At 61.4% G+C, this 14,755-nt stretch overlaps 2 protein-coding genes across 2 annotated transcripts; one reads left to right on the forward strand and one right to left on the reverse strand.

Annotated features, from left to right (window-relative positions):
- Nucleotides 1–510: 510 nt before the first annotated feature.
- On the reverse strand, nt 511–3,494 carry AZU1 (azurocidin 1). The gene is made up of 5 exons (XM_010966620.3): nt 3,192–3,494; nt 2,765–2,921; nt 2,235–2,376; nt 1,327–1,560; nt 511–819 (listed from the first exon to the last, which is right to left on the reverse strand). Exons 1-5 carry the CDS (start codon nt 3,247–3,249, stop codon nt 619–621), a joined length of 792 nt encoding a protein of 263 aa, XP_010964922.2. The 5' UTR covers nt 3,250–3,494; the 3' UTR covers nt 511–618.
- A 3,650-nt stretch (nt 3,495–7,144) lies between these two features.
- On the forward strand, nt 7,145–14,708 carry PLPPR3 (phospholipid phosphatase related 3). The gene is made up of 7 exons (XM_074351369.1): nt 7,145–7,599; nt 11,665–11,850; nt 11,941–12,082; nt 12,189–12,384; nt 12,487–12,544; nt 12,622–12,795; nt 13,117–14,708. The coding sequence occupies exons 1-7, from the start codon at nt 7,525–7,527 to the stop codon at nt 14,485–14,487; spliced, it is 2,202 nt and encodes a 733-aa protein (XP_074207470.1). The 5' UTR covers nt 7,145–7,524; the 3' UTR covers nt 14,488–14,708.
- Nucleotides 14,709–14,755: the final 47 nt, after the last annotated feature.

The raw sequence follows: 14,755 nt of genomic DNA on the forward strand, positions 1-14,755 counted from the left end.
GAAAGTTCCAAAAAACAAAACTTGAATTTGCTGTACCCAGGCAACTATTTCCACAGCATTTAGATTGTATGAGGTTATTATAAGTCATCTAGAGATAATTTAAAATGTACGGCAGATGTAGGTAGGTTACACGCAAATATTACGCCCCTTGATATAAGGGATTTCAGTGTCCGCAGATTTCGGTATCCCCGGGGTCCTGGAGCCGAGCCCCTGCAGATGCTAAGGGGTGACTGTATTCTCCACCAAAATGAGAGACGGTTAAAGGGGCCTGGAATTTCACAGATTTGGGTTCAAAGCCCGCCTTGGCTGTGTGATCTCACTCAACCTCCCTGAGCCTCGGTTCCTCCTCTGTCAGGTGGGGATAACACGAGCCCCTGGCTCTCAGGGCTGTGAGCGAATTCAGGGAGTGGCGGCCCCTCAAGGTGGATGCGCCTAAAGCTGGTGGGTGTTTGAGCGCTCTGGCCCCGAGCCCCTGCCCACCCTGGCAGAGCAGAAACCAGCTGCCACGTAGACAATGCGGAGTTTCTTTATTAGAGTCACAACCGTTCGGCCGGCGATGGGGCCCCGGGGTTTGACCCGCACCGTTGGGGCGTGGCATGGGGGCTGCTCAACAGGAGGTCACAGGCCCCCCACTGGCTCGGCTGGGGGTCTGTTGTCAGGACGGTGCTGATCCAGCGGGTTGTTTAGAACTGAATCAATCCAGCCTCTGAAGAGCGCCACGGGGGTGAAGAAGTCAGGGCCCCCGGCGCAGGGCCCACGGGAGAAGGAGGCCACGCCGTGCGCCAGGCCGTTACAGACGAGGGGGGTGCCCCCGTCTCCCTGGGTGGGGGACAGGCAGGCGAGTCAGGCCCAGCTCCCCTGCTTCGCGCTGCCCAGAGCCACCGCTCTGGCGCCTGGAGCCCTTGCCTGCTCCTGCCCGTGGTCCTCTGCACGTGCTGCCCCCACTCCCTGCGGGCTTGTCCCTCGCCAGTGCTGCTTCAATTCCTGCTTGAAGTTCAGGTCCCGCTTGCCTCTGGGAACTTCCTGACACCCCGGCTGGATGTGCCCTGGGCATGCCCCTGTCCTGACAAGGTCTGGGGCTCCTGCTTCAAAAGCTCAGACCCTGCCCGTCCTGCTGCCGGCCGTGTCTCCAGCCCCCAGCACAGGGCTTGGCGTGCAGTGTTTAAGGAATACTGTTTCTCATGCTGGTAAGATGCTCCAGTGTTTGAAACATCCCATTCTGACTCCACACATAATCCTAGGGCCCTTGTCCTAGACTTGCTTTCTCCCACCTCGGAGAGCTCACCGCCTCTCAAGACCCCTCCTCCCACCATGAGGAGCCCGTACCTGGCAGATGCCACCTCGGCGGGTGAGGACGCCAGTACACACGTTGTTGGGGCGACACTGGCTTGAGGGGGTCACAGTGACATTGAGGACCCTTGGGAAGCGGGAGAGCCTCCCTCTAGGCCGTTGGCTCCCCCAGCCTGCGACCTGGCAGTTGGTGCCGGCTTCCACCATGGCGTCCTGGGAGGGCAGCGGCACCAGCGCCACACTGCTGGTGAGGTTAGCCTCACGGTCCAGCTGGGGAGGGAGACGTGGTCAGGAGAGGGCGGAACTGGAGACCAGAGCCTCGTGGGGCCCAGCTGGGAGCCAGAATAGCGGCAACATGCATTTTGGTCTGTAAAGTGGTTTGGGTTCAAATCCCAGCTGAGGCAGTAACCTGCTGTGGGATCCTGGCCAAGTGACTTTACCTCTCTGGACCTCTAGTTTCTCCACTGCAGAAAAAGAAGAATCAATCATTCTTACCACAAAGACCCTTGAGAGAGCCTGAAGGTGAAAAGCTTGCCAAAGAAATGCAGGTAGAACAAGGCACCACACCCCTCTCCTCCGCCCCATCAGAACTGGCAGAAAAAAAAATTTTTTTTAAATCAAATACCCAGTGTCAGTTAAGATGTGGAGAAATGGGGAGTTTCAAATTCTGCTCGCAGGAGGGTAAGTTACCCCAGCTTCTGTGGCTGCTCTGCAGAAAGTTTTGCAAAGAAATATGTACAGAGAGGTTCACTGTGATTCTGTCCTAACGGAAACATCTGGAAATAACTTAACGTGTCCACCAACTGGAGGACAGACGAATGCATTGTGCGTTTTGCTCTGTGGTTTAAGCCGCCAGAGGAAACAGAACGCCAGGCTTAGACCCATGGTCCCTCCCTCCTTGGCCCCTCAGGTCGACCCACCGCCCCCGCCCGTCCCCCTCACACCTGCAGCAGCAGCATGTCGTTGAGATTCTGCTGGGGGTCATAGCCATTCTCGCTGACGCCCCTGATGGAGAAGGTCTGCCGGGTCCTCTCATGCCGCCTCAGGTCATAGGCCCCCAGCACCACAGTGGCAATCCCAGAGTTCCTAAGAGCAGGTGGGGGCAGAGGGGGAAGACACCAAGCTGAGGCAGCCCTGGGGGCTGGCGGGGAAGCCCCCAACCTTCTACACCCACCCTGGGCCCTGGGCCCTGCAGGCTTGCAAATAAGGCAGGGAATCACCAGCCCGCAGCTCCGGAGCCCAGGGAAGGACAGCGATGATGGTCGGGCCCCCTTCCTTCCACAGCCCGTCTCCCCTCGGCATCCAGATTGAGTCAGTCCCAGGCTCCCATGTCCCTTTCTGAGCCCCTCACCCATTCCGGAGAACCCTCCCCTTGGCCAAGCCCTGCCCCTCCTCCCCTACCAGGCGACCCCTAGGAATCTCCCACAATGTCTCCCTCTCTGAGCCCAGTCTCCACCCCAGGGCCCCTCCTCACCTGCTGCGGAAGCAGCTGGCTGCTGTCAGGATGAAGCGGGGGTGGAGCAGGGAGCCCATGCAGAAGTGCTTCCCTTGGTTCTGGATGGAGGCCAGGAAGGGGAACTGCTGTGGCTGGGCCCTTCTGCCACCCACGATGTCCACCAGGGGGGCTGCGCCTGGGGAGGGAAGGGTGCAGCCACTCAGCCTCAACCCTGTCCTTAGGGAGAGCCCAGACTCCCCCCACCACCCTGCTCCCTAAAAGGACTGATGCATGTCCTTCAGGGAGCTTCTGGCTGTGTGGCCTGGGCTGGCTTGCTCTCCCTCTCTGAGCCTTGAGTCTGGGGAAGCAGGCCCTGAGGCCCAGCTGGTCCCTCCCTGCTGGGCCTCTCCCCTGAAACTGGACCCCAGCAGAGACATGGGATGCCGGGCATGGAGTGGGCACTCACCGGCTGCAGAGGTCGCCAGCAGGCCGGCCAGCAGGCCCAGGAGCCTGAGTGCTGGCATGATGAGGCTGCAGGGTGGCGGTGAAGGTGGTGCCCTTATACCCAGGCCCGTGGCAACCACCTCCCACCCCCAGGCCAGCCCCTCCTGGCGGGAAAAGAGGAAGTTGCCCAAGGTCTCCAGAGCCAACTGCTCCTGGGGCTTGCCTGGCCCAGGCCAACCGCCTGCCCTGGGCCCCGTCCTCCCCTCAGCACTGTGGGCCGTCCCCCAGGAGAGAGGGCAGTCACCTGCTCTCCAGCAGAATCCGGAATGCCAGTCCGCTGCCCACGGGGCCTGCTGGAGGCGGCAGGCTGGGCTGAGTCCAGCTGGCTGTGGCATGTGTCTGCTTCACTGTTTTGAATCTTTTACAAACAGCTTTATTGAGATATAATTCACACATCACACAATTCACCCATTTAAAGCGTGTGATTCAATGGTTTTTTAGTATCTTCACAGTTATGCAACCATAATCACAATTTGAGACCATTCCATCACCCCAGTGGAAGCCCCGTCCCCACCAACAGTCACCCCCCACCCTCCCGAGCCCCTGACAACCAGGAGCCCCCTCCCTGTGTCTGTGGACTGGCCTGTTCCGGACGCCTCACATCCATGGAGTCACACGCTGTGTGTCCTTCTGTGTCTGCTTCTCTCTCTGAGCACCGTGTCATCAGGGTCCGTCCACGTGGTGGCAAGTGTCAGGGCTTCTCTCCTGTTCAGTAATATTCTCATGTGGGGAGGGGCACTTTCCTTCACTGAAGGACGTTTGGGTTGGGCCCCACCTTTGGCTGCCGTGAACCATGTTGCTGGGAACACGCACCCACGGTTGTCTGGGCCCCGGTCTTCTGTTTTTCGGGCGCAGGCCTCGGGGTGGAACTGCAGAGTGATGTGATAATTTGGCGCCGAACGTCTTCAGGCGCTCCCAGACTCCCCTGCAGCCGCACCATCTCACCTCCCCGCAAGCGGTGTCTGAGATTCCAATTTCTCCACCTCCTCGCCAGCACTGTGTTTTTTTCCCTTTTTCATTCTAGCCATCCTCGTGGGTATGAGGTGGTGTCTCAGTGTGGTTTTGATTTGCATTTCCTGATAACTAATAATTTTGAGAGTCTTTTCACAGCATGTTGGCCACTTGTGTATTTTTCTTGGAGAAGTAGCCACTCACGTCCTTTGCCCATTTTTAATTGGGTTGTTTGTCTTTTTGTTGTTAAGTTATAAGAATTTTTTATGTATGGTGGATACTCAGCCTTGTTTTTCTCTCCCTTTGGCCTCATCTCTTGCTCAGGTCCTGGGTGCCTGAAATCTCTAAAGACCCTGCTTCAAAATGGGAAGGGGCCACAAACTCTCAAGCACCATGTGGCTCTGGGGGCCCCCCACAGCCGTGCCTGCCCAACGTACAGACGTACAGACTGAGGGCGGGAGGGTGACCCAGACAGGTGCCCACGGATAAAAATCCTGTAGGTGAAAAGTATTCATTGTGCATCATGTCCTGTGAGGGGCTGTGGGGACAGGGGCCTAGGGGGATAACAGTGGAAGGACATGGGGTTTCATTAGGGGAGACAGAATGTTCTAGAATTAGACTGTGGGGATGGTTGCACAGCTCTGTGAATGTTCCCGAAACCAGTGGAGGGGATGCTCTAAGACGGATGATTTTATGTTCTGTGAGTTTCACCTTCATTCTTAAGAAGAGGATCTGTTTCCAAGGTGAAACCAAGAGGTCGCGAACGGTCATCGTCCCTCACGTCTCGGGACGCCAGTCCGTGCCGGGCTTCGGGGGGCTCTTCCAGGCCAGGGCTGTGGAGGGTGTAGGGAGTGGGGGTCAGGGTGGACTTCAGGTCCCCTGCCCAGCTTAAATGCCGGGGTCCTGGGACTCAGGCCTGGGCCCTGTCGAGTCTCACGGCCCTGCCTCTGTCTAGCTGTGTCCCTGGCACGGCCCCCAGGCCTCTGCCTCAGTCCAGTGTCCCCCCAGCCTGCTTCCCCTGCCCACCCTCCACGGACCCTGCCTGTGCGTTGCCCCTCCTGAGGCCCCAGCTTGCCACCTACCCTTTCCTTGCCCTGCACCGGGCCAGCCAGCCAGCCTGCCCAGAGCACAGTGGGAGATTCAGTTGACTCCTGGGCCCATAGGTCCATCCCTTCCCAGTGGGGTGACTCCAGGGTCCCCTCTCTGGCCTCAGCTTCCCTCTCCATGCCCGAGGACATGAACAGCCCTCCCCAGAGAGCTGTGGTGAGCATCCAGTGGGTTAATATGTGCAAGAGGTTTTGAGCCACACCTGGTGTGCTCAGTCCCTCTTGCCTGCTCTAAACTCTCCCATGGCTCCCTAGTGGCCCAGGACCAAGTCCAGGCCCCCTGCTGGGCAACGTGCCATCATAGCTGGCCTCGCACCATCTCCACCACAGGGGATCTTTGCAAAGAATGACCCCACCCTGATCCTGATACTTCCCCCGACGCTCTGCTGGTCCCCGGCGCTGTCAGGAGGGTCTCCCAGGATACCCCTTCCTGCTCCTACCCCCCAGGAGGCACCCAAGAGTGATTGCCCCATTTTCCCCTCTTCCCGTCCCCCGGGGGCTGTTTGTGGTCACCTTTCAACACCCGGATTCCCAACGGCTGCCCAGGCCAGGCTCCCCTCTGGCTGGCGGGGAAACCGAGGCCTGGCAGCATCGGGCTCAGGGGAGTCAGGACAGGCAGCCCAGGTGTAGCCCAAGCCCCCCTTACAGATGAGGAAACTGAGGCCCTGGTGGGATTCAAACCCTCTGGACCCTTAACACCCAGTCGTCTTAGAGAACACGTGGAGCCGAGTCTCTTACAACCAAAAGGGTCGCAGCCAGAAGGCGGCTGGGTGTGAACCGCCAAAGGGAAATAAAGATCAGTGGCTGAAAACACTGGGCTCTTAATTAGCACAGCCCTCACCCCCAAACCTAGCTGGACACATCCGCGGGCTTGATCTGGGGGGTCTGCCTCAGTTCTCAGAGGCTCCCCCGTGACTGTACAGGGCCAGGTATACAGTAGGTGCTCAGGAGACGGTGAACAAATGAACCCAGTAAAGTCCTGCTGTTTGGGCCCTGGCGATTTTGCACAGTGATTTAAGTCCCCCGGGGCCCTCAGTTGACCCTCTCAGAAAATGAGGGTTAGCTGGTCCCGTCCTCCCAGGGCTGCGCGTGGACAGCAGGAAACACCTGCCAACAGCAAGCGCCGCCTGAGCGCGCCTCGCTCGAATTCACCGCGAGGGCCTCTCCGCCGCCCCCGCAGCCCGGGCCGTGCACCCTGATCGCTGCGGGCCTGGGGAGGGGCCGGGACCCGCCGAGCAGACCCCGGGGGACGAGGTGGGCGCGGCGCCGGGAGGAAGCCCGGGAACGAGGGCGGCTCCCCCAGCTTCTTTTGTCTCCGATTGCCGGGGCGCCCGGGGAGCTCGCCATGGAAACGCGCGCCGGCGAGCGACGGGCGCCAGGGAGGGGGGCACAGACGCGGGAGACATAGGGACCCAGACACCCCGCCCGCGCCCCGCCATGATGGGGCTCCCCAGGCCCATCCGAGAGGCCCGGTAGGGGAGGAGCTCGCAGACCCCGGCCCACGGCCGCCCCTACGGGAGACTGAGACCCCCGAGACCCCGAGGCTGAGGGCGCGGGAGCCAGAGGCGGGGACGGCGCGCCCGGAGACGGGCCCGGCCACGGACGCGCGCCGCTACCCCGACGCGCGGAGACAAAGAGCTGCCCCCGCTACCCCGCGCCGCATCTAGGCCGCCGGGCGCGGGGTCTCGGGCCGGGCGGGGTCCCTCCAGCCCCGCCTCCCGCCTCCCGCCTCCCGCCTCCCGCCTCCCCTCCGCCCCCGCGGGGGAGGGGCCGGCTTTGTGCCCGCCGCGCCGCAGCCCGCGCCGCAGCCCCCGCGGCCGCCGGCTCCGCCCTCCGAGCGCGCGCGCTCCAGGTGAGGGGCCTGCGGGTGGAGGGCCCGGACCCCACCCCTCCTCTGCCCCGGCCCTCCGTCGTCCCGCAGGCCCTCGCCTGACGCGCAGGACGGACCCCGGCCGGGGGACCCCCTCAGCCAGGCCGGCCCCGCCCTCCTTGTCGAGTCCCTGGCGACCCCCCACCCGGGTGGCAGCGGGTGCTGGGGAGGGCCGCAGTGTGCGGGTTGCTGGGTCGCGGTCCCTCCTTCTCCCGGGCCTCAGTTTCCCCGAGCGGTTCCTGCGCATCCCGGCCCGCCCCTCCCCTGCAGGCGCCGGGCACCGGGTCCCCTCAGGGCTCAGACTGCGCCTCCCCTCCTCCAGCGCGGCTTTGTCCCCTCCAGCCGCGGCCTGTGGCGCCCGCGGCACCATGATCTCGACCAAGGAGAAGAATAAAACCCCGAAGGACAGCATGACGCTTCTGCCTTGCTTCTACTTTGTGGAGGTGAGCGGCGGGGTGGGGGAGTGTCGCGCTGGTGACAGAGTGCAGAGGCCTCGGTTTCGCCTGCCCTCGCCCCGGGGGCTCCCTCGCTGAAAAACGGGGGCGGGCATGGCCCGCCTCAGCCTAGGGTCGGGGCACAGCCCGGGTGCCTGGGGGTTGGAGGGGTCGGAACACTTGGGCTCTGCAGGCCGTGTAGGAGTTCGGAGGCGCAAAGGGGTGTTCGGGGCTTTAAAAGAGCCTGGGCGAATGCTGGGGAGGCGGGGCCTTTATTCTCGGGTACAGGCCAGTAGCTCCCTGGAGGGGCTGGAGCAGGGTGCTGGAGACCACGGGTGGAGGGCGCTGGGTGTGGGCGCAGGGTCCTCCTCCCGCGTAGGAGCTGAAGTCAGAGCTCTCCTCTGCTCAGGGTGGAGGTCAGTGCATTTCTCCAAACTGATCCAACCGGCGGGCGGGCACGTAGTGAGGGCCTTGTGAGCGTTTACAGAAGAAAAGCTCCTGCCACCTGGCACTGAATGAGTGCTAATGATCCTGCTGGTGGCGTGCATCCACACTTGGGTGTTAAGCACCTAGTTTAGCTATGACGCCCCCTACCTGACAGGCCAGGAAGCCCAGCTGCTGTGAGGGGCCCCGGCAGGGTGGAGGTGAGCAAACACCACCCCCACCCAACCTGGTGCAGAAAATCTGATTACTTTTCAAATTTGCATTTCCATCACAATAGGTTAGACTTTCTCAGTGTCACAAGGGCGTGGCACAGGAGCACCTTGCAGGCAGTCCCCGCCCCCTTCCCCGTGTCCTTCCGGAAGGCATTTCGCACGCATTTGAGTCCACCAGCTGTGTGGCCCTTCCCCTGCCACCTTTTGTTTATTTGGTATTCTTTTGGTGGGGGGAGGCAATTAGTCTTAAGTATTTATTTTAATGATGGTGCTGGGGTTTGAACCCACAACCCCTGCATGCTAAGCATGAGCTCTACCTCTGAGCTCTACCCTTCCCCCGCCTATCGTCACCTTTTAAAACACAAGTTTTAAAAATGCTCTTGCCGTTTTTTAGCAGCGATCTTTGCTTACCATCCTCCCACAAAAGGGCGCCCATCCTTTCTCACTGCTGCATAGTGCTCCAGCACTCAGGCACTGCCCTCAGCTAGTTGGGTGCTTGGGTGCCGCTTGGCCTTTTGTTTGACACACATTCCTGTAAGGAAACTCTTTAAACCCTTTGGCCTGTGTCACCCTGCAGAAGAGGGAGCTTCTGTGCGGGACACATCCCTGGGGAGCAGCGTGTGGTCAGTGGGGAAAGACCCCAGATTCCTCCCCTGGAGCCTGCAGCCTTCTGCCCCCGGACGTGTGACTGTTTCCCCATGATCATGCCTGCTCCCGTGTTAGTGAAAACCGTATGCCAGCTCTGGTCTGCATGTCCTTTACCGCCAGTATGACATTCATTTTTTTTTTTTTAAACACACGCCCCCAAATCAAGCCTGTTGGCACAACACAGTGAGTGTGTGTGGATGGTTTTCCTCTAGGGCACGTAGGCTCTGAGGAGTTCCAGGTTTTCAGCTGAGGGTCTCTGAAAGCAGTGAGAAGTGGGAGGTGGGGTTCAGGAGGGGCATACAGACCCTCGGGGGATGGTGGGCCCAGACATGGGGCCCCCGTCACCCATGCTGCCCCCAGGTGCCACCTGTTCTGCCTACAGCCTGGCCTAGCGCGGAGGAGATGTGGGCAGAGGGCTGGAGGTGGGCCTCGGCTTGGGAAGTCACTGGCGGGGGTGGGTCTTCAGCAGCACCCTCTGGCTGAAGGATTTGAGGATTTTAAGGCTGTAGCCAGGCCCCACCTGCACCCTCTCTGCGGCCTGACGTTGTCTCCCCAGCCAGCCAAGTCATGTAGAGAGAGCATCTAACGACAGCTAGTATGACTGACAGCTCCACATGGGCCAGGTCCTAAGCACTTTCTGTGTCTTTACTCATCCAGTCCTCTCGTTGAACCCCTGGGGGGTGGCCACTTGATGGTTCCCGTTTCCAGCTGGGGAAACTGAGGCATGGGGAGGCGGTGGAGCCAGGATCAGCACCCAGGTCGGTGGCTCTGAACCACTTCACTCAACTGCCTTGGGCCTCATGCCTGCATGCAGCAGATGCTCAATAAATGCTTCTGGGACTCCAGCCCAGCTCCTGCAAACCCAACTTTGGTGTGTGCCCTCTGGGAGCCCCCGATTCAGGGTCGAGGCCCCTCTCGAGGTGCCATACAAAGCAGGAGTGGAGGTGGGGGCTTCCTAAGGCATCTGGGCCCCGAGAGGCCCACACACTCTCTGGTCCTACAGTGCCACCCCACCTGGCTCCTGGGATGTTTAAATTTGAGACCCTTGAACCAGAGGGAGAGGAATAGGATGCTGGGAGGGTTTGCTCCCCTCAGAAGATTCCACTGGAATCTGCCCAGTGGTTGTTTGCAGACTGAGTTAGTGTGTGAGTGCACGTGTGAGTGAGTGGAAGAGTGGGTGGGCAAGTGTGTGTGTGAGTGAGTGAGTGCGTGAGTGAGGTGTAGATCCTGCCCTCCTGCCTTCCTCCGCGCCATGTCTGTGACTTGGTGAAGCGCAGCTCAGCATCCTGACCCTCAATCTCCCATCAATTCCTTACTGCTGGTGGGAGCAGGAGGAACATTGTGTGTGCTGTTTGCCCGGTTCCAGGGGGCACATGACCAGGGTGTGGGGAAGGACAGTTGCATGAATGAGGGACTCAGTGAATTCATTCATTTATTCATTTATTCAGCACCTGCCATGGGCCAGATGCCCACCGTCTTGGAACTGACTGTGAAGTTGGCACGTAGGGGTCTGGGTTCCGGAGGAAATAAAGCAGTGCAAGGGGGATAGGGAGACTGCTGCCAGGAAGGGCCCCTCCAAAGAGGGCCAGGACTCCAGAGGGATGTCTGAGTGCATCCATCCATCCCTGAGAGGAAAGGCCCAAAGGTGGAAACCTGTCTGTTGTTTCTAGGTTGTTCAAGATAGCAGGAGTGGCTGGAGGGGAGAAATGAAAGAAGTGATGGTGGGTGGATGGATGAGTAAGCGGGTGGAAGGAAGGAAGGAAGGAAGCAAGCAAGCAAGCAAGCAAGCAAGCATGAATAGATGGATGATTGGCTGGTGGATCGATGGATGGATGATGGATGGGAGGATGAGTGGGTAGGTGGGTAGATGGCTGGCTGACTAGTCAGTTGGCTAGATAATAAATTGATGGATGGATATTGGAAGTTGATGGATGGGTGGGTGTTTGGATGAATGGATGGGTGGGCTGATGGATGGATGGATGTTGGGTGGGTGAATGTGTGGATCTGTGGTCTGATGGATGGATAACAAATAAATGGATAGATGTATGTTGGAAGTTGATGGATGGATGGATGGTTGGGTGTTTGGTTGAGTGGATGATGGATGAGTGGATGGGAGGGCTGGTGGATGGATGGGTGGGTGGGTGGATGGAAGGAAGGAAGGATGATGAGTGGATGGAAGAATGGTGGATTGATGGGTGGGTAATGGAAGATGATGGATGATGGCTAGAGCAATGGACGGGTGGGTGGATGGATGGGTGGGGGGTCAGATGGATAATGAATAAATGGATGGACGGATGGTGTTTGGATGAATGGATGATGGAAGGATAAGTGGATGGGTGAATGAAAGGATGATGGATGGATGGATGGATGGATGGATGGTGGATGACTGGATGGGTGTGTGGGTGGAAGGACGAAGGGAAGGAAGGAAGTGTAGGTAGATGGACGGGTGGGTGGGTGGGTGGGCGGATGGATGGATATTGGAGGTTGATGGATGGTTAAGTGGATGAATGGATGATAGATAAGTGGGTGGTTGGTAGATGAATGGGTGGGTGGAAGGAAGGAATATTGACAGGTGGGCTAGTCCATGGGTTGATTACGGGTGCAGAATGTCTCTGGTGGGTGGGTCACTGGATGGATGAATGAGATGACAAGTGGGTGAACTGCAGCAGGGACAGGTGCACAGGTGGGCGAATCAGAGCTGGACTGAATCCATGAGCACAGGACTCAGTGAATGAGCGCGGGGTGACCCTGGCCTGTCGTCCTTCTGCAGCTGCCCATAGTGGCGTCCTCCATCGTGTCCCTCTACTTCTTGGAGCTGACCGACCTCTTCAAGCCGGCCAAGGTGGGTTTCCAGTGCTACGACCGCACACTCTCCATGCCCTACGTGGAGACCAGCGAGGAGCTCATCCCCCTGCTCATGCTCCTCAGCTTGGCCTTTGCTGCGCCTGCAGCCTCGGTGAGTCCTCGTGCGGGGCCGGGTCAGCCTGCGGCGGGGGAGGGGGGGGCGCCGGCCGGGAGCCTGGCTGAGCATCTCCCTGTCCGGCAGATCATGGTCGGCGAGGGCACGCTGTACTGCTTGCAGTCCCGGCTGTGGGGCCGCAGTGGGGGCCCCGGTGGGGCCGAGGGCAGCATCCACGCCGGCGGCTGCAACTTTAACTCCTTTCTTCGGAGGACAGTGCGGTTCGTGGGTGAGTCGCCTGCGGCTCCTGTCCCCGTCCCTGTCCACGCACTGAGGTTGGCGGCTCCGCCCCAGCTCCCGTGCCGGGCCCTGACCCTCCCCCTCTGCCCCTGCAGGCGTCCACGTGTTCGGCCTGTGTGCTACAGCCCTGGTGACCGACGTCATCCAGCTGGCCACAGGCTACCACGCGCCCTTCTTCCTGACGGTCTGCAAACCCAACTACACCCTGCTGGGCACGTCGTGTGAGGCCAACCCCTACATCACGCAAGACATCTGCTCCGGCCACGACACCCACGCCATCCTGTCCGCACGGTGAGCGTGTCCAGCCCCCGGCCTGGTGAGCGTTCGGGGAAGCTGAGGCCCAGTGGGGACCCAGAGCCGCTGGGACTCACCTGCACTGCACGCCTCTTGCAGGAAGACCTTCCCATCCCAGCACGCCACCCTGTCCGCCTTTGCTGCTGTCTACGTGTCGGTGAGTCCCAGCCCACCCCTCCCCGGCCCGCCCGCCCGCCCGGCCCGCACCCTGACTGCCCGCCTGCCCCACCACAGATGTACTTCAACTCTGTCATCTCGGACACCACCAAGCTGCTGAAGCCCATCCTGGTGTTCTCCTTTGCCATCGCGGCAGGCGTCTGCGGCCTCACCCAGATCACGCAGTACCGCAGCCACCCCGTGGACGTCTACGCGGGCTTCCTCATCGGTGCCGGCATCGCTGCCTACCTGGTGAGGGGCTGAGCAGGGAGGCACAGGCATCCCGGGGGAGGTCTGATGGGGGAGGCTGGCTGGAGAGGCAGGTCTGAGGGAGGGAGGAGGCCGGCCCTTGCCCTGGAGGACTCTGCTGAGTCTTGGAAGCTGTCCCTTGGAAGCTGGGTCAGAACTTCATGGGCTCAGACTTGCCAGATGTGCAGAGGATGACCTGAGGCCCCACAGGGAAACACGTGGACTGCCCTCCTCTGACCCGCCTGTCAAGTCTGCTGCCCAGTGGGGACCCTGGCCGCTGGTCACCAGCCGCTGGCCTCACCACAGCCTGCGTCTCACCCCCAGGCCTGCCACGCGGTGGGCAACTTCCAGGCCCCGCCTGCAGAGAAATCTGTGGCCCCAGCGCCTGCCAAGGACGCGCTGCGGGCGCTGACCCAGCGGGGCCACGACTCGGTATACCAGCAGAACAAGTCCGTGAGCACGGACGAGCTGGGCCCACCTGGGCGGCTGGAGGGCGTGCCCCGACCCGTGGCCCGCGACAAGACCTCACTGGGCAGCCTGAAGCGGGCCAGTGTGGACGTGGACCTGCTGGCCCCTCGCAGTCCCATGGGTAAGGAGAACATGGTGACCTTCAGCCACACGCTGCCCCGCGTCAGCACACCCTCGCTGGACGACCCCGCCCGCCGCCACATGACCATCCACGTGCCCCTCGATGCCTCACGCTCCAAGCAGCTCATCAGTGAGTGGAAGCAGAAGTCGCTGGAGGGCCGTGGCCTGGGGCTGCCGGATGAGGGGCACCTGCACGCGCCCGCGGAGCCCATGGCAGAGGAGGAAGAGGAGGAGGAGGAGGAGGAAGAGGAGGAGGAGGAGGAGGAGGAGGAGGAGGAGGAAGGGGAGGAAGGGGGTCCAGCCCCGCCTTCACTCTACCCCACCGTCCAGGCCCGGCCAGGGCTCGGGCCGCGGGTCATTCTCCCGCCGAGGGCCGGGCCACAGCCACTGGTGCACATCCCTGAGGAGGGGGCCCAGGCGGTGGCTGGCCTATCCCCTAAGAGCAGCGCGGCCGTGAGGGCCAAGTGGCTCATGATGGCTGAGAAGAGCGGGTCCACTGTGGCCACGGCCTCTGCCCAGCCCCGTGTAGCCAACCCGCCCCGGCTGCTGCAGGTCATTGCCATGTCCAAGGCACCGGGCGGGCCTGGCCCCAAGGCAGCCGAGACGGCCTCGTCCTCTAGCGCCAGTTCCGACTCCTCACAGTACAGGTCACCGTCAGACCGTGACTCAGCCAGCATTGTCACCATCGATGCGCATGCACCTCACCACCCCGTGGTCCACCTGTCTGCGGGTAACGGGCCCTGGGAGTGGAAGGCAGCTGGTGGTGGGGCCAAGGGGCCGGAGGGCCAGGGCGGCTATGAGCTGGGGGACCTGGCTCACGGCTTCCGCGGGGGGCCCAAGCCACCAGGCGTGTCCCCAGACTCGTCTGTCAGTGACGTGGACCAGGAGGAGCCACGGTTTGGGGCCGTGGCCACTGTCAACCTGGCCACAGGTGAGGGGCTGCCCACCCTGGGAACGGCCGACGGGGCCCTGGGGCCGGCCAGCCGGGAGTCCACGCTGCGGCGCAAAGCAGGCGGTCTGGTGCTGGGCGAGCGGGAGGCCTCGGCTGGGGCGGAGGCAGAAGCCTACTACCGCAAGATGCAGGCGGCCCGCAGGTTCAAGGACTGAGGGCTGGGCGCAGGGTGGGCGGGGGTGGGGAGCACACGGGGGCTGTTCCCCAAGTCCAGACAATAAAAGATGGCCCTGGAGTGTGGCTCTGAGTCCTGTGGGCCCAGCAAGCAAGCTCAGCCTCCCAGCAGCCCCACCACTTGTGGCTGGGAGGTGGCTCTGGGGAGGGGCCCCCTTGCCTGGGGGCTGGGGCTGCTCAGTGGGAGGGGCCCCAAGGCTGGCAGAGGCCCCATGTCTGTTCTTCACCACCCACATCCCCAGCAAGCCC

This window comes from Camelus bactrianus, chromosome 22 (assembly GCF_048773025.1).
Source record: "Camelus bactrianus isolate YW-2024 breed Bactrian camel chromosome 22, ASM4877302v1, whole genome shotgun sequence".
Taxonomy (NCBI): Eukaryota; Metazoa; Chordata; class Mammalia; order Artiodactyla; family Camelidae; genus Camelus; species Camelus bactrianus.